At 40.1% G+C, this 20,686-nt stretch overlaps 2 protein-coding genes and 1 long non-coding RNA gene across 7 annotated transcripts; 2 read left to right on the top strand and 1 right to left on the bottom strand.

The window, feature by feature from the left end:
- Nucleotides 1-1,374: 1,374 nt before the first annotated feature.
- Nucleotides 1,375-3,387, top strand: psmd8 (proteasome 26S subunit, non-ATPase 8). Its single transcript, XM_056765805.1, has 7 exons — nucleotides 1,375-1,510; nucleotides 2,010-2,082; nucleotides 2,159-2,261; nucleotides 2,501-2,666; nucleotides 2,777-2,877; nucleotides 2,958-3,069; nucleotides 3,179-3,387. The coding sequence occupies exons 1-7, from the start codon at nucleotides 1,400-1,402 to the stop codon at nucleotides 3,314-3,316; spliced, it is 804 nt and encodes a 267-aa protein (XP_056621783.1). The 5' UTR covers nucleotides 1,375-1,399; the 3' UTR covers nucleotides 3,317-3,387.
- Nucleotides 3,388-3,814: 427 nt separating this feature from the next.
- LOC130435295 (uncharacterized) lies at nucleotides 3,815-6,550 on the bottom strand. Of its 3 annotated transcripts, none has more exons than XR_008908804.1 (4): nucleotides 6,293-6,550; nucleotides 5,118-5,412; nucleotides 4,042-4,700; nucleotides 3,815-3,912 (listed from the first exon to the last, which is right to left on the bottom strand). It is a non-coding gene; the product is annotated as an uncharacterized LOC130435295 (long non-coding RNA). The 3 variants fall into 3 exon arrangements; XR_008908803.1 differs by having other exon boundaries at nucleotides 3,815-4,194; nucleotides 4,300-4,700; nucleotides 6,293-6,539; XR_008908802.1 differs by having other exon boundaries at nucleotides 3,815-4,700; nucleotides 6,293-6,524.
- Nucleotides 6,551-7,277: 727 nt separating this feature from the next.
- spred3 (sprouty related EVH1 domain containing 3) lies at nucleotides 7,278-20,560 on the top strand. Of its 3 annotated transcripts, XM_056765802.1 has the most exons (6): nucleotides 7,278-7,400; nucleotides 14,386-14,551; nucleotides 14,735-14,903; nucleotides 15,021-15,082; nucleotides 15,888-16,049; nucleotides 17,079-20,560. In XM_056765802.1, exons 1-6 carry the CDS (start codon nucleotides 7,390-7,392, stop codon nucleotides 18,048-18,050), a joined length of 1,542 nt encoding a protein of 513 aa, XP_056621780.1. In that variant the 5' UTR covers nucleotides 7,278-7,389; the 3' UTR covers nucleotides 18,051-20,560. The 3 variants fall into 3 exon arrangements, with proteins under 3 accessions (XP_056621780.1, XP_056621781.1, XP_056621782.1); XM_056765803.1 differs by lacking the exon at nucleotides 7,278-7,400 and having other exon boundaries at nucleotides 14,416-14,551; nucleotides 15,878-16,049; XM_056765804.1 differs by lacking the exon at nucleotides 7,278-7,400 and having other exon boundaries at nucleotides 14,513-14,559; nucleotides 15,878-16,049.
- Nucleotides 20,561-20,686: the final 126 nt, after the last annotated feature.

A 20,686-nucleotide genomic window follows, 5' to 3' on the forward strand; every position in this document is an offset into this window, starting at 1 on the left:
AGAGGCTGTTTGCCATTGTCGTCTCTTTTGACTGTAACTGCTTTTGTGTGCAAGCGGGGATTTGTTTTTAAATTAAGAAAACAATGCCATTAAACAGCACAGATTAAAAGAGAAACACGCCAGCTTTTGTTTACTTAAATTGCTTACTACCACTTGTAAATGTGTAAAAGCTAGAAGCCATTTTTTTTCAACAACAGCGACACAGATTTAACTATGTAAAGAGATTCCCTCCAACAATAAAAATCAGGCGGCTATCTGTACAGCTTCACCTTGGGTCCGTATTTTTTTTCTATGACAAAGGAGTCTGTTTTGATAAAACACAGTTAACCGTGATTGGTCATCTTTTTTAAACATCACAAATTAGGGGTGGCGCGACGTCAGGCATTACATTGGAGGATTGGCTTCTTTGTAATAAAGGCTGAATTAACCATTTGCCCCCTCACAAAAAGCCATTTTTATGAAGTATGTATAAGAGGCGTGGTCTTCTAACTTGTTTACCCCCCTTGATTGGTCGCATTTGAAGTTGTGCTTGACTATCGCTTACAGTAAATTGTGTCTTGGACCTTTACAGTTGTCCCAGAGCTTTAAAATCACTGCTGGTGTGACAGAAATAACGCAATGACTAGATTGTCATAAGCCACCACCACCGCCCACTCGTTCCTCTTTGTCCCCCTTTAACTGCGCATGTCTGCGCAAGACGTCTACTTTCGGCCATGACATAACCACTGGAAGCAGAATGAAGCTAAATCATTTTCTTTATCTGACAAGAATAAAATAATAATTTATTACAAATATTTACATTGTAAGATATTACAACCTACCTTTGGTTGTTCAAACAACAGCTGCAAATGTCGCGTTCCCTTCGTTCCAGGTCCAGCAGAGGGCGCCAATACATAATTTTCGTGTACTGAAATGTTTAGTTATATTCTAACCCCCTACAAGTGTACGAGTGGTCACGATTTTTGTAATAATTTTTTTTTACAATAATAAAAATGAACGCAAGCCTGTTTTTCAAATTACAAAATTAAAATATAAATACGTTAAGCTGTTTAGTCAACGTTTGAATAACGCGTACCCACAGAAAATAAAAGATTTAACACTTTTTTTCACTGACTTTTATGGACACTCAAAATAATAAGTCTAATAAAATCTTCCTGCATCTTATATCTCTATTTATCAACTGTAATATTTAATCGTTAAAACATGTTTATTTAAATGAAAGTATATTATTATTGGTTACTATTACAAGGGGAATATATATAAGTCAAACTCGATGTTTTAAAATCACATTATCACGTTCCTAAAATCGCAATTTCCCTCGTTCCCACGGCAACGTTCTTTACGACAACTTCCTGCCGTGTTCCGACAGGCCGGTGTCGTACATTTTTGCAGAATCACCATGGCGGCTGTGTTGAAAGAGACTGCGGGCTTGTATGAAACGTTGAAAGCTGAGTGGAATAAAAAGAATCCAAGTCTGAACAAATGTGGCGAGATACTGAGCAAGCTTAAGGTAAAAGCGAGGAATTGTGATAGATTTGTCAGTGGTCTTAGAATAGATAATGGCTAAATAAGTCAACGGACTGCAATTAGCAATCGTGCTATCTAAAACGCTCCGAATTACCTGTTTACTAATGAACAGCTATTAATTGGGATATATTTAAAAGTTTGCAGTAAAATCGCTCTTTAAAATTTTTGTGAGTACTCTGTATAGAGATCTGGACTTGTTGACCACCAAAATGGCAAGTCAACAAGCCCAAAAACAAAAAAATGACAGCCCGTGTGAACTGAGCGAAGGAATTCCTGACCTGTATACATGCATACAAAATGTTACAATCATTTCTATTTTATACATGGCGTAAAATTAAAATATTCATTTTTTAAGTATTTAATATTAAACTATAATGAGTCAATTGACACTTATTTTTATTATTATTATACAACTGTACCGTGTTCAATACAATTTTTTTAATGTGTTGTATTATTTTAATATTGTGTTGAATACCTTTTAGATTTCCCTTTTGGAGTTGAACTTTTTACCAACTTCTGGAGCCAAACTCACCAAACAGCAGCTTATTCTTGCCAGTAAGTAATTGTGACGATTTAAGTAACATGTTGTACTGTGTTGAAATTTTGTTAAATTGTGCTGTTTCTTTTACAGGAGATGTATTGGAGATTGGAGCACTATGGAGCATTCTCAAGAAAGACATCCCCTCTTTTGAACGCTACATGGCTCAGCTCAAGTGTTATTACTTTGATTACAAGTAATTATGGCCTAACATCATATACTTGTCTCACTATTTGTATTGTATGTTGAATAAGTATGTTTTTTGTAATGTGGTTTACAAAATGGAACAATGCTTTATTTTCAAGTTTGTAGGTAGGTGCAGTAAGTTGTTGACAGTTATGAAGTAACAACTTAAGTAGTTTATGCTTTTATAAACGGCAGTGGTCATTATTTGCTTTTCTCACAGTCACTCTTTGCTCTTTTTTAATTCCACAGGGAGGAATTACCAGAATCTGCTTACAGCCACCAGTTGCTGGGTCTGAACTTGCTCTTCCTCCTTTCTCAGAACAGAGTGTCTGAGTTCCACACAGAGCTGGAAAGACTGAGCGCAAAAGATATCCAGACTAATGTCTACATCACACATCCGGTTTCATTAGAGCAGGTTTGAAAATAATAATAAATATTTTACTCAATACATAAACTGCATATAGGAAGGTCTGTTTCTTATAGCTGAAGTTTCAATAAATATTGTCATCTTTTGCTTGTTACCAGTACCTGATGGAGGGCAGTTACAACAAAGTTTTCCTTGCCAAGGGAAATATCCCTGCTGAAAGCTATACCTTCTTCATTGACATTCTCTTGGACACCATTCGGTAGGGATTGTTCATTGTGCGGAATGTAATAATAAATTGTTTTGGATATCTTGATTTTAACTCGTTGTGTTTTTTTATAGAGATGAGATAGCAGGCTGTATAGAGAAAGCATATGAACAGATCCAATTCAATGAGGCCACAAGGGTGCTTTTCTTTTCCTCTCCAAAAAAGATGACAGAATATGCGAAGAAAGTAAGTGTAAATCACTAGTGTTAGTCCCATTATCTGGTTTCATCTAATTATAGTGATTTTACAGATTGAATGTAACTTTTTATAATATGAGATTGCGGTTGTTTCACAGAAAGGCTGGACACAGAGCCCTGATGGATACTATTCATTCAGTACACAGCACCAAAAGACAGAGGAAGTTACCATCCCCTCCTCAGAGCTGGCTGAACAAGTCATTGAGTATGCAAGGCAGCTAGAAATGATCGTGTAGTTTGATTACTGTCCGTTTAGACAATTTCATCTTTGTTTATTGAAATATACAAATAAAACCATTGTACAGTTGCCATATGTCTCTGTACTCACTTTAAACACATCATGACACAACCGCAAAGCATGGCCAGGACTCTTTGGCTCAATTTTTACTTTCTCATGCTCGTAAAAATGCTCTGGAGATCCTCACAGTCTTAGTCTGATTGTCGTTGGGTGTGTCAATTGATGTGTTTTCAGATTACGGTTTTCATCAAGAGAGCTTTTGTGTGAATATGTTTGGGAAAGTAGGTGCCCAGTCTTCATAACTTGTCTGGTGTTGCCCTAGAAGTGTTCACAGAATTATTGTACTCTATTGCCCTTTCTTTGTCCACTGGCAACTAATAATCTGAAACTGTTTATTTCTTCAATTGTTGCAAGTCACTGATGGTTATAATAAAAATACATTTTTTGACTCTTTTATAAAAAGCATTCTGAAACACTATATAAAACTTTAGATTCATCGCATGAACAAAAATATTTATTCTGAAGGAATTGCTTCTGGGCTGACATAGTCAATGGTTGTGCGCCTGTAACTTCATCCGCTGCTGATCCGATTGGCTGTTTCACATTCAGCATAAAGACAAAATGATTCATCACAATTAAGTGAGTGACCCTTCTTATACAACAGGCACCTAAAGAGCTCACACAAATATAATATTCATTAATTTGCCCTTGTGTAGTTCAAACCTGTATGACATTTTGGTCCTTTGGTGAAACACAAAAGAAGATATCTTGAGAAATGTGGTTTTGTTTCCATACAATGGATATCAATGGGGTCAATGTTGTTTGGTACCAACATTCTTCAAAATATCTTTTTATTTGTCTTAAATATTTTTTGTTCTGTAGAAGAAAGAAGTTCATAAAGGTGAATGACGTGAATTTAACTATTTTTTAAGAATTTCAATTTAAGTGAACTATCCCTTTAAATACATGTAACTGTCTCACCATTGTCTAATATTTGGTGGCAGGTCAGCATTCTTGCTAATGGTACGTGTATACGAGTGGTTAACAGTAAAGGGGTGCCAGCGTCCCCCAGGATGCACCGGATGCGTCTCATCAGTTTCATGCTCTGATTTCACAGCTGCGTTTTGCTTAGTCATATAAACGACACATGCTCTGGCTTTTTGCCTTTGAAGGACCAGGGGGAAGGTGCATTGAGTTTTGTGCTGTGGAGTTTGGCACAGCAGCTGGATGGTTCTTAAAACAAAAGGTCTGAGTATTTCTGTGAGCTGTCTGTAATGCTGGAGTGTTTGTGGTCTCTGCAGTCTGGCCTTCAGGTCTTTCATACTGCCTTTTTATTCCAGGTGCTTGATCAATTTGGGCTCTTTGTGAATCTATGACTTCAGCTGTTTATAAAAAAAATATGTATAATGTAAAACCTGGGTAAATCTTAACAAAACAGTTCCAGGTTATATTTCAGTACAAAATGTAAATAAAATATATTTTGAATACAGGATACGACCACCACCAAAATTCTTATTTCTGACACAAACATCTGAGTGTGTTTGTATTTTGTAAAATTAATTAAATGAATTGCTTGAGGGATTTTTATTCTTATTAAAATGATTTAAAGTCTGTGCAAGTACTACCACAGAGATGTATAATATACTAGTATATATTAAATAGAATATAGTAAATAATTTATGTAATAAACTTTTATCTTTATGCATTGTCATAATAAGAAATTGGGAAATCAGTCAATTTATTATTATTGCCATTCATACAACATTGAAGATACAACACAATCATATTTTAACACTTACCTGGAGTCAGTATGAAGAAAGTTTGGGGAACACTGTGTAATTGCACTTTTCCTAGATCCCAGAGGACTTCCCTGGGTGCTTTTATTTTCACCCTCAGGGTTGAATTTCATTGTTTTCTGAGATATCTCACAGGTGTTCCTGGACTTGAGCGCGATGGATGGAAGAAAAGCTTGTGCCTTTTTATAATTTCCCATAATTTCCCGTGGCTCTTCAGGTACAATGTGTGCTTTCTAATAAAAGACCGGCCCTTGTTAGCACAGACTTTAACCTTTCCGTGGATCCTGTGGAAGGTCCGCTGCACGGTTTTAATTTAACAGTGTTATTAGGAATGCAGTTGCCAAACATGTTCAAAAGATAATAGCATATGCTGCTTTGAGTATTGTGTTATATAAGACAGTGGGGCTTGTTGTCACATGGTTAAGGTTTCACATAATTAAAGTTCAAGGATAGTAAAGTGTGGTAAACCATAGGTAATTTGTGGTTACAGGGGTTAACTTTACAGACTATTTTGCAAGACATAAACAACACTGGTCCAGAAGCACACCATGTTTGATATATAGATGGTCCCTGTTGAAAACAAAACGAATATGCTGGGTCAGGTATGTTTTGATGCTGGTTTGACCAACTTAAACCAGCTATTGTCCAGCACATGACCAGTTTATAAACTACCATCAAAACATACCATACCAGGATATGCTGTTTTTTCAACAGGGGTTTCACCGGACGCACACGCATGGCCTGAAGTTAACTTCCGGTCCGTGTTTGGTTAGCATTTAACAGTTTTTATATTTGATTTGAGTTAATATTTATTTATCTATTAATTGTATTACATTTAAACTACTCGACATTTATTGATTATTTGCGGGGGTCTACCGGAAGTTAAATTTGGGCCACGTAACGTTTATGTTGTTGCCGCCGAAACGACTAAACTGATTACATTTCGGACTATATTTTAAATAAATTATTTTTGCATAAAAGCTTTTTTCTCTATTCTTTTTCACAACGAAATGGTGAACGTAGAAAGCGTTTAACGACCATTTGTGAGTAAAATGTGACTAGCCCTTCTGCTTATCTCCACTGCTGTGAACTTTTACAGACAACGAACATACCGTCAAACACACACAAACACATGCACGTCAAACACAAATTTAGCGTTGAAACCCTTCCCATCTCACCGCTTCACAGCTCTTCGCTTCATAAAGCTTTTGCTTTGCGCCTCATTTCCGTTGTTCTTTAGTGACGCTTTTATGTAACCGTTCCTAAATACTGACGTTCGAAAGAAAACATTCGCTGTAAATTCTTGCCGACACAATTCATAAAGCCTAATTATATTGGTTGACATTTGGGCGTTTATTAAAACGACGATTGGTGTTTTTGCGATATTAACTTAACGTACTTTATCCAAATGGTTGAAGGGGAACGAGATGGGCTGTTCGTCTGAGCAATAGAAGGCTCGTTGTCTGGCGTGGCTGTTTATCAATGGTGGGTTATCAGTGAACATGAATGGGGAGTTGGAGATGAATGGAGACTGGCTGCTGTGAATTGTGTCATGGCGTATAGAGCTGTATGGAGCTGTCCAGGGTACTGAGCCATAATACACCGCTACTTCGCCACCTCATTCATGTAAATCACATAGTTTAGACCTGTGTCCATCTATATGTTTCGCCTATATGTTGTTGAATGTTTTCAGTCGTGAGAATTTTGAGCTATACCTAAACATTTATGATTGGCGTTACTGATAACAAGAATAGAGATAGCATTTGAAACCCCCCTTTTAAAAACGACTGCTTATGCACATTGATGGCACTTTAAATGTCCATTGAACTCGACTCGAGATATGCTCACTGGGACACGATGTCCATCTACGAGTGTGTTTTCTGTGAGCGTGTGAGGGAGTCGACAGGTAGAAAGAGAGTGAGAAAGAGAGGGAGAGAAACAGGGAGGGAGTGATTGAGGAAGAGAGAGAGAGAGCGAGGGAGGGAGGGAGCGAGAGAGGGAGGATGATGATGCTGCCGGTTGAAAATGGCTGCTGCATCCTCGAGCCCATCCGAAACCCTATGAAGGTGGACGGAGAAAGATAAGAAAATGAGAATAGCGAGCACAAGGAGCGAAAGAGAGACTGTGTGCGTGCGTATGCGAGCGTGAGCGAGCGAGCGTGTGTGTATGAGTGTGAGAACGCGCGCGCGCGCGTGTGTGTGTTCTGTAAGAAGGATAATAAAAAAGACGAGAGACCGGGGGGCAGCCAGCTCGAAGCGGCGGGCAACACCGAGCCATGGAGGGCGAGTAAGTGCATGCATTTTTATTTGACACGACATTCACAAAGAAAACGGGTTGATTTGCATCACCTCCAGGGCTGATGGGCTGTAAGGTGGTCATGAGAGCGGCGGGTGCGCTTACAACTGGTGTTAGATGCTCATAACACTATTACGCAGCTATGGCTATCAACACCGTACACCATATTCCCCATATGCATGCAAACGTTTGATGATGAACGCATATGAATGGGCCTCGCTTGGACTGCACTGGAGATAAAACGCCTTCAATGCCGTATGAAAGGCGAAGAGTGTTCGTTCCGCTGTTCCAGTACGCATTAACTCAGGGTTTTTGTGTGTGTCGTGTAGATGCTCCACGTATAACCACCAAATACATCCGTGAATTATAAAACATGTCGTTAAGAAACCGACGAAATATAGCGAGTTTTCCGCCATTGGCGGGATGGAGCTTTTTATCAACGCGTCTCGAGTTTCATTATGATTTTTAAAGCCAAACTTTATGAATGAAATGTGATTTTTCTCTCACCCCCCTTCTCTCCTCCTCTTATCATATCCCCCCCTCCCCCAGCGCTTCTCTTCTTCTTCTCTTCCATATCCTCCTTTCTCCCACTCATCTCCCCATTGCATTTATCGTGCTATATATGCGTGATTCAGCTGCGTTTATTTTATTCATTCATAAAACAGAGGATGAACGAATGAGTGCGCGTGCACGCGCGTCGTTCAGACGATGTGGTGGCGGAGGACGCGATGCCTTGAGATAATCGATATGCCTTGAAATCGTTCAAACGTTGACATCTGAATCAAAATGGATGTGTTTTCATAGGGTTTATGGTAATGCCGCTTGTTAACGGAGCTCGTTGGACTGAAAAACAGCCACGAGGGGCCTTGTGTGGCGAATGGGCGCGTTCATTGATAACGTACATCTCTCTTCATCTCCCACTTCCCCCAGGCCATTCATTTATTTATTAACACACGGAGCCGTTATGTTGCTCCTTGTTTTATATTGATTTCATTATAAATATGCGACAGCGGTATATTTTATAAGGACATTTTTGTGACTGGCGACGCGTTTAGTCCGTGCGCGCGCTGAAAGTGATTAGATTTTCCTCGCCCACGTGACCGTCCATTATAAAAATCGCGCCGTTACTCGTCATTGTTATAATCGTGCTTCGCTGCTTATTTATTATAGACTGAACATATGGTTTATGTAAACGCTTCCAAACGCACACGAAATGTTATGATCTTCAGAATCAAAAAAATAATTCCTGTATAATAAACCAGTAGTCCTAACATCCCCATGACACACTAGCTTGTCTCTGGAAATCCATCATAAATATCCTGTATCCACAGTACTCCATTAACGTCATAAAAAGGTCCTGTAGGTTTTTTAACCATGCTTAAAATGTCCCTATTACCTGACAGTTTTGTCACGTGTCTCTGTAATATCAGACCAAGACTTCAGAGCAAAAAGCAGTCACAGGAGTGGCCTACCTTTCAGTTTTACACTCATCTCTGCCTGTCAGTCACTTATGGAACGCGAACGGGGACAACACTTTTAATACGAAACGCGTGAAATTCGGACGCGCCAACACGATCAATTTGGACGCGTTAATACGAATGTTGAGATCGGGTGTTCGCGTCAGACCGTACACCAGCCAATAGCGTTTTTGTGTTGTACGTTGGCATGTACGTAAGCAAACGTAGAAGTTCTGAGTGATACGTTGGTTGTGATGTCAGTCCTATGTCATGGGTTGTCATCTCATCTTTCGGCCCAGAATCCCAGTTTTAACTTTTAAATTGTCAAAGAACCTTTACAGACTGCATTGGATTGGCTTCCTCTTATCACACAGGATGATTTTAATATTACCAAGCATTATAGGCTACAGCATCATATTGCCTTACGTTTACTTTGAAATTTGCCCTGCACATTACATATAGACAGGCTTATGAAGAGATATACAGTATGGTGGTCAAAAGTCATACACCTGATTCTTAATACAGTACAGTGAGACCTGGAAAAACAATGACAGTGTGTGTGGTTTTGTGATAGTTGTTTAAGGGTTTAAAGTTGTCCTGTTCCATTAAACTGTTCCCTGGTCTTTGATTTTTCAGCACTTTCTGCATGTTTGACCAATGTCCAGCTGTGACTATACAATGTTAGATTCATCTTTACAGACTGACAACAAGCACTCATACAAAACTATTATATGTCAGTGTGAAAAGATCAACTCAACATCAGAGTTACTGCTGGACAGAGGTCAGACATGCAGAAGATACTGAACATCAAAGGACATGTGCAGGACCTGGAGGATTTTTCCTGGAGGATCAGTGTACAAGCTAAATGGCTCATAAAGAAAAAAACTCTTAGACAACAGTCAGATAACACAAAAACTATAATTGAACGTCCATGTACATCATACAGTATTATAAGAATATGTAATCTTTTGAACGGGGTGATTTTTTATATATTCAGTTATTATTCTGTTTTGTGGAATATATGTGAAATAATTTGTTCAGGGCAGTACTAAAATAAAAACAAATCTTTAAAATTACACTTATTTGAATAAATTAAATTTAAAAAGTTTTTAGGATTTTGCAAGGTGTATGTAAACTTTCGACCTCTTTGTATATTCCATATGATATCATAAAAGAAATGATGGCAATGAAAACCACACACTCTTTTATTTATTCCTATTTTTTAATATCAGAATCAGAAAGAGCTTTATTGCCGAGTATGCATGTTTGCACATACAAGGAATTTGTTTTGGTGACAGGAGCATCCAGTACGCAGAAACAGCAACAACAGTACACAGAGACCATAACACAATAGAATACAGTACACAGTTGATTTAAATAAGGGCCTATGGGTATAAAAATAAGAAATACAATATAATAATCATAAGATATAGACGTAGAGAGTAAAGCTATGTGTGTATGTAAATGTGTACAACATAAAAAGTTGTATAAAAATAGATAGTGTATTATCTGCATGATATAATTAATATTGCACTTAAGTATTATTGCACAGAGTTATTAATTGCACGGGGGGTTTAAAACATTGAACTGTTCAAGAGGTAGATGGCGTGAGGGAAGAAGCAGTTTTTGTGTCTGGTTGTTTTGGAGCTCAGTGCCCTGTAGCGCGACCAGACAGGAGCATTGTGATGAGATGATGGCTTGGATGAGAGAGGTCCAGGGTGATTTTCTGAGCCCTTTTCCTCACTCTGGATGTATAGAGTTCTTGGAGGGTGGGCAGGGGAGCGCCAATGTGATTGTCCCACTTCAGGTCCTGAGAGAAGGTGGTGCAGAGGAACCTGAATGACACCACTGCTGCCACAGTGCTGTTCATGATGCAAGAAGTTTTTAAGATAATGCCCGGATAGGTTGTCCTTTTAGGGCTGTTCATCTCTGCTTGAGTCAGTACAAAGGTCTCTTTAATGTCCTTTGGTATTCTAACAATGCCTTTAATTGCTCCCTTATCCACGTACAGCGGTGAAAATAAGTATTTGACGAAACAGCATTTTTATCAGTAAGGGGATTTCTAAGTGGGCTATTGACAAAAAATTTCCACCAGATGTAGCCATCAAGCAAAATATTGAATTCATACAATGAAATCAGAACATTTAGTTCAGTCATGATAAATAAAGTGAAATGACACAGGGAATAGGTATTGAACACACTTTATTAAATATTTTGTAGAACAGCCTTTGTTGGTGATTACAGCTTCTAGACGCCTCTTGTATGAAGAGACCAGTCGTCTGTATTGCTCATCAGGAGTGATTCTGGCCCATTCTTCCACACAAATGGTCTTTAAATCTTGAAGGTTCCTTGGGCATCTTTTATGAACTTTGATCTTTAGTTCTCTCCATAGATTTTCTAAGGGATTTAGGTCAGGTGATTGACTGCGCTGTTCAAGCAGCTTGATTTTCTTTCTTTGAAACCACTTCATTGTGTCCTTGGCCTTGTGTTTGGGTTCATTGTCATGCTGAAATGTCCATCCTCTTTTCATTTTCAGCTTTCTGGTAGATGGCAGCAGATATTTATACAGAATGTCCCGGTACATTTATCCATTCATCCTGCCTTCAATAATATGAAGTCTGCCAGTACCCCTTGCTGAAAAGCAGCCCAAACCATGATGCTTCCAACCCCAAACATAACTGTTGGTATGGTGTTCTTGGGCAGTGCCATTTCTTCTCCAAACATGGTGTGTAGAATGACAGCCAAAAAGTTCAATTTTGCTTTCATCTGACCATACTATAGTCTCCCAATAATCCACAGGCTTCTCCAAATGCTCTTTCGCAAACTTTAACCAAGCCTCAACATGCTTTTTGTTCAGCAATGGAGTCTTGCGTGGTGAGCGTGTATGGATGCCATGGCGGTTCAGTGCATTGCTTATAGTTTTCTTTGAAACAACAGTAGCTGCTGATGCAACGTCTTCCTGAAGTTCTGCCCGAGTGGTTCTTGGCCCTTGGAGAACTCTCCTGATTATTCTTTGGACTCCTCGGACAGGGATCTTACGTGGAGCACCTGTTCGTGGCCGGTTTATGGTGAACTGATGCGCTTTCTATTTCTGGATAATGGACCCCACAGTGCTCACAGGAACATTCAGCATTCTGGAAATGCGCCTATAACCATTCCCATCAAAATGCTTTTCAACGCTAAGATTACGAAGATCTACTGAGAGTTCTTTCCTTTTACCCATCATGAAGTCTTTCCTGTGTGCCTCCTAGGTAATGAGAAGCCTTTATAGGCCATCAATTAGGACTAAAGCAGCTGATATCAATTAGTACTGATAGGGGGCAGGGTTTCTCTCTCAATACTGACAGATTTCAGGTGATCCCCTGGCTTTCTATGCCATTTTGCACCTTGTTACCTTCATGTGTTCAATACTTATACCCTGTGTCATTTCACTTTATTTATTATGACTGTCCTTGTATACTTAAATGTTCTGATTTCTTTGTTTGAATTTAATATTTGGCTTGATGGCTACATCTGGTGGAAATTTTGTGTCAATAGAAATCCCCTTACTGATAAAAATGCTGATGTGTCAAATACTTATTTTCCCCGCTGTATGTGCATTTTGGACATAATGGTTACATTGAAGTATGAAAAACATAGTTTAAACCCTTTTCAACAAAAATTTTTTATTTGATAAATATATTCTTTAAAATTCTGTATTAAAACGTATATAAGACATAAGTGATGTTATAGGCTGTAATATGTGTGTGCAGTGACCTTTAAGTTGTATATAAAAACGTAAATATATGTAAGTTATACACCATACAACCCAGGATAGAATATAAATAGATGTTTGGCACAAAAGAAGCAATTAAATAACAGAGATATATATTTAGTGATTTGAATTTATTTATTGACCTCAAATTGTCAGCAGTTCAACTAAAATAGGAAGATTAGTATGTCACGTATATCAAAATAAGAGTCATAATATGACACGCTAAAAAATGACCTGTTTACGCGACAAAAACGTTCATTTAAACAAAACACGGCCAAAAAGATCGCGTTATGGCGATACAAACAATCGTGTCTTCAAATAACACGCCCAAAAACTTTGCGTTAAGACGAAAGAAACGTTCGCGTTTACACGGAACAAAAAATCACGTTCAAAATTGTCACGTTGAAGCGTTTCACGCGTTACGCGTTATACATATTGTCCCCGTTCGCTTTCCATATTTACTTCACACATTTGGGTTGAGTGACTCGTCTTTGGGGGCGTGGTTACAGAGAGGGCGTGTGCTTTAAGCGACGAGCGTCTAAAAAATGTGAATTTAGCAAAAAGTTGACATAACTTCACAGTGAACGTGAAGTCAAAATGCACCTTACAGCTTTCTTAGTGTTCATCCTATTTTGAGCAATTTAATTGTGCACATTACTTTAACAAAATAAAATGATACATAGTATTTAAGGAAGATTTAATTACTTACTATACCTTGATGTCAATGTGGGCGGAGAGAAAGCCACTCCACACTTTTGTGCAGCAAGACAGATAAGATGAGGCAGTACGTTTTCCCCTGACCAATTCTTTTCCCCATTCCCAAACCAACCTGGCCGAGGGCCGTACAAGCTTGGACTATAGTTTCCTATTTGAAGCAAATCTTTTTGAAAAAAAGAAAATCTTTATCTTTAAAGACAACGTGAAGCAAAACTGACCCCACTTCAAATGTAAGGCATGATCTTAGTCTTATTGTGAATGTTTTGATTTGTTTTAATCATATAATTCCAAATAGAAATGAATTAAATTTATCTTCATTATGTTATCAAAATAGGGGGGGGGCACGGTGGCTTAGTGGTTAGCACGTTCGCCTCACACCTCCAGGGTTGGGGGTTCGATTCCCGCTTCCGACTTGTGTGTGTGTGGAGTTTGCATGTTCTCCCCGTGCCTCGGGGGTTTCCTCCGGGTACTCCGGTTTCCTCCCCTGGTCCAAAGACATGCATGGTAGGTTGATTGGCATCTATGGAAAAATTGTCCGTAGGGTGTGAGTGCGTGAGTGAATGAGTGAGTGAGTGTGTGTGCCCTGCGATGGGTTGGCACTCCATCCAGGGTGTATCCTGCCTTGATGCCCAATGACTCCTGAGATAGGCGCAGGCTCCCCGTGACCCGAGGTTGTTCGGATAAGCGGTAGAAAATGGATGGATGGATGTTATCAAAATATGTCATAATCCCACTTACATTTTAAACCATCTCTCATCCAACGAATGAACCCATTTTTAAAACGTAGCCCTTCATTTTGTTGAATATCCTTTTTTTTCTCAAAAATTTGTCAGAGTACAAAAATAAAGCAGGTTGTTCCTCAATAACACAATAATTCTCAGTCATGTACTGATTCTTGTATTTTAAGGGCTATTTGATGAATGTCTTGTGCGTGTACGGTTTGTGTATTTCTGCTTGAATTGCCTTTGTCTCAAAGTCTGTGTTTGTGCGTGTGGGCGTGTTTGTGCTCAGCTGGTTGTTGCACTCACTCCGTTTACTTCCCGTACAGTGTGCGTGTCCGAGCGGTGGTGATGACACGTGACGATTCCAGCGGTGGCTGGGTGCCCCTTGGAGGGGGTGGCCTCAGTCACGTGATCATTTGTAAGGGGCGGAGCTCCGAAGGTCGTGGGCGGAGAGAGTACGTCATACGCGGAGAACGGCTACGTGATCGAGCAGTGAGTGTGTGCGTGTGTGTTCATGCCTGTCTCGTGTGGGTTGTGACGTTTCCTCAGGTTGACAGTCTTGGCCTATGCCATCTGCCTGTAATTTTTGCCCATAACCAACCAGGAGTTGAATAGTCCTTGCCTGTGTTGTCCATCACGCTTCGCCCGTGAATGACTCTCTCTTTCTTTAAATAGCCCGTGCTGGAATGCGCCATTCAAAAGGGTCTGGTCTACAACAAGGTGAACCCCATCTTCCATCACTGGCGCGTGGAGGAGAGGAAGTTTGGCCTGACCTTCCAGAGTCCAGCTGATGCCATCTCCTTCGAGAAGGGGCTTCAAAGTGTCCTTGAGAAGCTGGACAGAGGTAAAACCATCACAAGAAATACTAAGAAAGAAGGAAGGTTGTGCGAAAGACGTGAATGATGTTTAGATGTAGGTTTTTAATGCCAGTAGCGTTCACCCGTTCAACATTTTCCCTCAGGAACTGACTCGCCATCCTCCTCGACACCTGAAGAGGGCGACACTGAGGATGATGGTCAAGCAGTGAGTGTTTTAATCACATTTATCACACGTGTCTGAGATGCACGATGACCCGAAGTTGCAGAATTACATTTATAAACCCAACCAAAATGGACTTTAAACACAATGAAAACAGGCAACGTTACAGCAGAAAAAGGTCACCATACAACTATATTCAGAAAACACAACAAAATTTGCCAACAACAACAACAACAAAAAAGAAGAGATTTACTTAGTATCCAGATCAATTCAGTCCCGTTATCATAGAGGTCACCATGAAGTTAAAGATGAGAAAATGTATTTTCTCAAAGACGTCATGTTGTTTTTAACATGTAATTAAACATTTTCGTGCCAAAAAGTCATATTTTAGATTCCATGACTATTTGGAGAAAAGTGAATGAATGGCTCTTCACAACATAAAACAGGACACGTTATAAATACTTTTTTGGGACGTCACATGGGTATTTAAACCATCAAAAATTGACATCTTAGCATCAGTATGTCGAAAACCTTTGATAAAAGCTTGATTTCTTTCGTGTTAAAGTTGACATTTGCATGAAATTGCCCTGCTCTTTCCTAATGCTGTCATCTTCATCATGTCAGGTGCCACACACGGGCAGGAACCATAACACTCCATCTTGTCTCATGTCATTGCATTTTATGTGTTCGACTGACACTTTCATCCAAGACAACTGACATTCAGCTATACATTTCATCATTATATGCATTCCCTGGGAATCAACCCCTTGACCAGTCGAGCTACTATTAGTCTTCTGTGTAGGTCACTGTCATCCCTTGTGCATGTTTGATGACTTGCAGTCTGTCTCAGTCTCATACAGGAAGTGAGTCGTCATCCAACAGCAGAAAAGAGATGCTGCCTAAACCCATCACCATCGTGACCAGTGAGTCGTCCTCCACCTGTTTTGTGCGATCCACAGAGGAGTTTGCGTACGGAGCAGCGCACGCCGTCACGACGCAGACTCCAGCCCAGGTGAAGCTGATGTTTACCTTTTCTCTGAATACAATTTCCTGCGTGATAGGTGAAGTTTTGCTTTTGATGCACTGACTGTGGCAGCGTGTTTTAAAACAAAAATATAATGCATGCTTTCGTTTTTTTTTAGATGTCAAATCTTTTGTGTATCAAAGTATACACAATTATTCTGTAAATAAAAATATCATTGGGCCTACAACTCTTTATGATAAGTAAACACTTTATTTTTTAACACAAGTTAATGAACGAACTAACAATAAACAATATTGTATTAATATTTGTTATCGTTAGTTCATGTCAATAATTTTTTTCATGCTAATTTAATGTGGATTAACTAATGTTAAAAGTTACCGTTTACAATATTATATATTGTTAGCTAATGCATTAAAATGAACATATAAAACAATAATAATTATAAAGTGTTACAAATATCAAAACAAATGGCATGTAATTATTTTACAATATCATAGTAATATTTTAATAGTTTGATAAGAGCTTTAATAATATTTTGAATAAGATTTTATTTTTTGTTTTCATCTTCATTTTAGTTAAAAAAATGTATGTGCTTTTGTCATTTTATTATTTATTTATTTTTGTTTTATATATTTTTGGACCTTGTTATTTACACATTTAAACAATGGAAAAACGATTACGACACAAACTACACATTTTCTATGCCGATTTTCTGCATTCATTATAGGGATTTTAATAATATAGTATTCTTTCCCTAAATGATGACAGGCTAATGCTAAAAAGTCTTTTGAAAAAGTCCCATACATGCCTCACACAAAACGAAGTGTGTGAAGTCATGTTAATAACATTTTTTCTATTACTTTTAATCATCAAAAATAATTTTTCCAACTTATATAAAATGAATATATATAAACATTGTATTGTAATTTAAAATCCTGTAAAGCAAATGTGATTTAACATAAAATGTAATGCAGCTTAAGTTAAAACAGGTGAAATAGTTACATTGCAGCATCATAATAACTTTTCTTCTCCCTTTCGTCCCCCATGTCGCAACAGATCCATACCCGACCAACCCAGCACCAACTCACCCAAGTCACAGCCGTGTTGAACCCTCCAGCACCTCCTCCGCCACCGCCGGCTCCCCCGACTCCCCCCACAGTGCCCCCAGCCTCTCCCCTCTCGCCGCTCTCACCCACCATCTCCTTACTGGAGGAAGGAGACCTCCGCAGCCTCGACCCCTGCAAAGACCTGTGGGGAACACGCGGCTACGAGGACTACCGACGCGCTGGTGCTACACGGACCAAGGTGGGCGGGCTGACAGGGGGCGTGGTCGTGGGAGCCGGCCAGGATAAGGGGGAGCTCTGCGTGGTCCGCTTTGAGAAAGAACTGGCCGGCGTGGGCACCACAGGCTGCGAGGTCACCGTCATGCTGGACACCAAAGGCTCTCAGCGTCACTCCTCACCCACCTGCATGCCCAACGCCGTGCCAGGGGTGCCATCCGCCGAAGGCTCCCCGCAGGAGACGGGCAAGGGCTCGCCTTCGCCGTGCTGCATCCACACCTCCCTTGCCACACCCCGATCTCGGACTCGCAAGCGAGGGGGCGGCGGGGGAGGAGGGGAAGCCATCTCACCCGACGACGACAGCTCGTGCCCGCAGGGCTCCTCGTCCTGCTCGTCGCGCTGCGTGTACTGCCGTTCTGTTTTCAGCGCCTCCGAGAACGGACGGGGCCGCTGCCGGGACGCTCCGGACCCGGCGCTACACTGCCTGCGCCAGTGGACGTGCGTATGGTGCGCAGAGAGCCTACTATACCATTGCATGTCGGACTCCGAGGGCGAGTTCTGGGAGCCGTGCTCGTGCGAGGACTCGATGGGCGGCTGGCCGCACCCGCTGTGCTGCGCTCGCTGGATGGCGCTGCTGGCGCTGTCTCTTTTCGTGCCCTGCATGTGCTGCTACCTGCCCCTTCGCGCATGCCTGCGCTGTGGGGAGAGATGCGGCTGCTGCGGAGGAAAGCACAAGGCCGTGCGATGAGGCCAGACAGGGGGGAGGGATCCGGGGGAGGGCGTGTCACGCGGTCGGGGAGGGCGGGGCTTATTGTGACCGGAAAGGGAGCACAAAGACTTTCATTCGAGAAACAGACGTAGAGCTGGTGCGTGAACCTTCGCGACAACATAAAACCCCTCCCCCAACCCGCCCCCCTCCAAGGCCGTCTGCTGCATTCCGCTCTTTCTATTCTTTACTTGGACCCTTAATGGTTGTACCAATGGTGAGTGCATGGGCAGCGTGTCACCGCACGGTTCAGGTAGACAGGCAAGAGATAACGCCCGTGGTCTCTCGGTCTGAGCTCTCTGATTTGCTGGTTTTTGGGGTCAGGGGTCATCTCTGGGAGGTGGGGAGCCAACGGGGATCAGTGACGTGTAAACTGTTTCAATTGTTCGTTTTCATTTGTTTTTGATTTACGGAGAAAACACGAGATGAAAAGACAGATGATGTTTATTGTTATGGTTATCGGACGTTTTACGAGCATCTTATTTTACTTGAACTACGGAAAGATTTTCACTATTTTTTGGGAATTCATTTGAGAAATACACTCCCCGTTTACCTCTGATTTACTGAGTTTTACCTCAATGTCCTAAGGAGAGGAAGACAGATAGAGACTTTATTTTTGGGACTGTATGCTGTGGTGAGGTTTCGTTACGCGGTCTTTGCTGTAGGTTTTTTCCAAGCACGTACGGTTGTGTCGTGGAGGAGAGCATTTCGATGTGGTACCACTCCGAGACGGCTCCTTTCCGATCTCACGCCGCAGAGGGTCAGTTTCACCAAAATCACCACACGCGGGCACATACGCACTCATTCTGTCAAGAATTGCATTTAACTCACCAACAACCAAGAATGTTGCCTATATTTAAAGTGTAGACCAAAAATGTGTAAAAGATAATCTAGAACAGAATCTGCCGAACATTTGCTCAGCGAATGTCAACTGAGGCCTTGAATTGTAGTTGTAGTTACCACCAAAAATACGGTGCAATGTGTATGACACAACAGTTTGACCTGAATGGCAACACAAGAAATTAAATGTATACGTTAGTCGTGACCTGACCTGACCAGACTAGACGCAACATGATAGATCATAAAAATAATTTGATTTGTTTTCAAAACGAGTGGCAGATGTCTCTGCATCACACTGGCAACCCCCGCCCACAGTGAGAACTCATTGGTTCAAATATAAACTCAAATATATTTGGATAAAATGTCACCCTGGATCACAAAACTAGTCTTAAGTAGCATGGGAATAATTTTTAGTAAAAGCCAAAAGTACATTGTATTGGTCAATATTATAGATTTTTCTTTTAAGTCAAAAATCCTTAGGAAATTAAGTAAAGATCATGTTCCATGAAGATATTTTGTAAATTTCCTACCTTAAATAAACAGTTTAAACGGTTGTATCTCCTCCAGATATTGTCCTATCATAACAACCCATGCATCAATTCAGCCATAAGGTCAATAGGTCAACAAGGTTTTGTTGTCCAGGGTCAGAAATGTGATTGTGCCATGCAACATTTTCACTCACAAGTTATTTGATGCTGTTTATCCTGTGTCGCGTCTGGTTAAGGCAATAGAGATTTCCGACCAATCAGTTCAAATGCCTGGCATAACCTCAACGTTTATAGAAACACTGCTTTAAAATACCACAAAGCTGCTATATTTTGAAACCCCTGAACTTACCTCTGCTGCAAGTAATGAGATGCAGCCCTGTAGTCGATTCGATTCACAAGGACGATGTCACTTAATCACTTCCAAGGAAAAATATTTATGATGGGGAAGAACTCCACAAGGATTGAACATACTCTGTCAAGGAGCGTCGAGTTACAAAGGAATCAATGTTGTATTTAATGCTGAATACAGTCACTTTAAATGAAAAAGCGTTTTGCAGCAGCATTAACCCATTAAACCTAAACATTTCAGTCCATTGTCAAAGACACACTTCACACATTACCATTAAAAGACCCAAAAATAGCACTGGAAAACGAGAGATGAGACCACCCTTGAAGGCCCTAGTCATACATCCTATTAATAAATGTGCCTTTTGATTTCTTTAACCAATAACCTATCATTTCTAAGTTATGACGTACCTAAATACTCATTTTCCTTTTCGGGTTGTTTATTTCTGCCAATGTGCATATTTTAATATGTATGTATCTATTAGTTTGAAAAGTAATCAATGGAAAATATTACCTGTTTATATATTTATTGAGATATTTATTCTAATTCTTTTTTTATTTTTGGAGACGGGTTTTTATTTTCTGTGCTGTCTAACTTCTCTGACTTTGTGCCAATTTGCTGCTTTGAGGTGTTACATATCGTGGGTTTGTATCATTAATTAAACCCTAACTCTATATTTTAATGAAACCTTTGCCCTCTGGATCCTGTTTACATCTCCAATGTATTTGTGAACGCGTGCTTAAACACTTTCGGCATAAAAGGAATACAACATAGGACTTACATAGCCACCATATCAGTGTAATACAGAATAATGCAATTGACTCTGTTTGAACAACACGAAATCAAAAGAAATTGCTTTTGTTTTAAGTAACTTTAAGATTTTGTTTACAATAGAACATTGATAGAACATTATTTTTAAGACAAATAAGCATCCTCACCCCAAA

The sequence above is a fragment of the Triplophysa dalaica genome, chromosome 14 (assembly GCF_015846415.1).
Source record: "Triplophysa dalaica isolate WHDGS20190420 chromosome 14, ASM1584641v1, whole genome shotgun sequence".
NCBI classification, from domain to species: domain Eukaryota; kingdom Metazoa; phylum Chordata; class Actinopteri; order Cypriniformes; family Nemacheilidae; genus Triplophysa; species Triplophysa dalaica.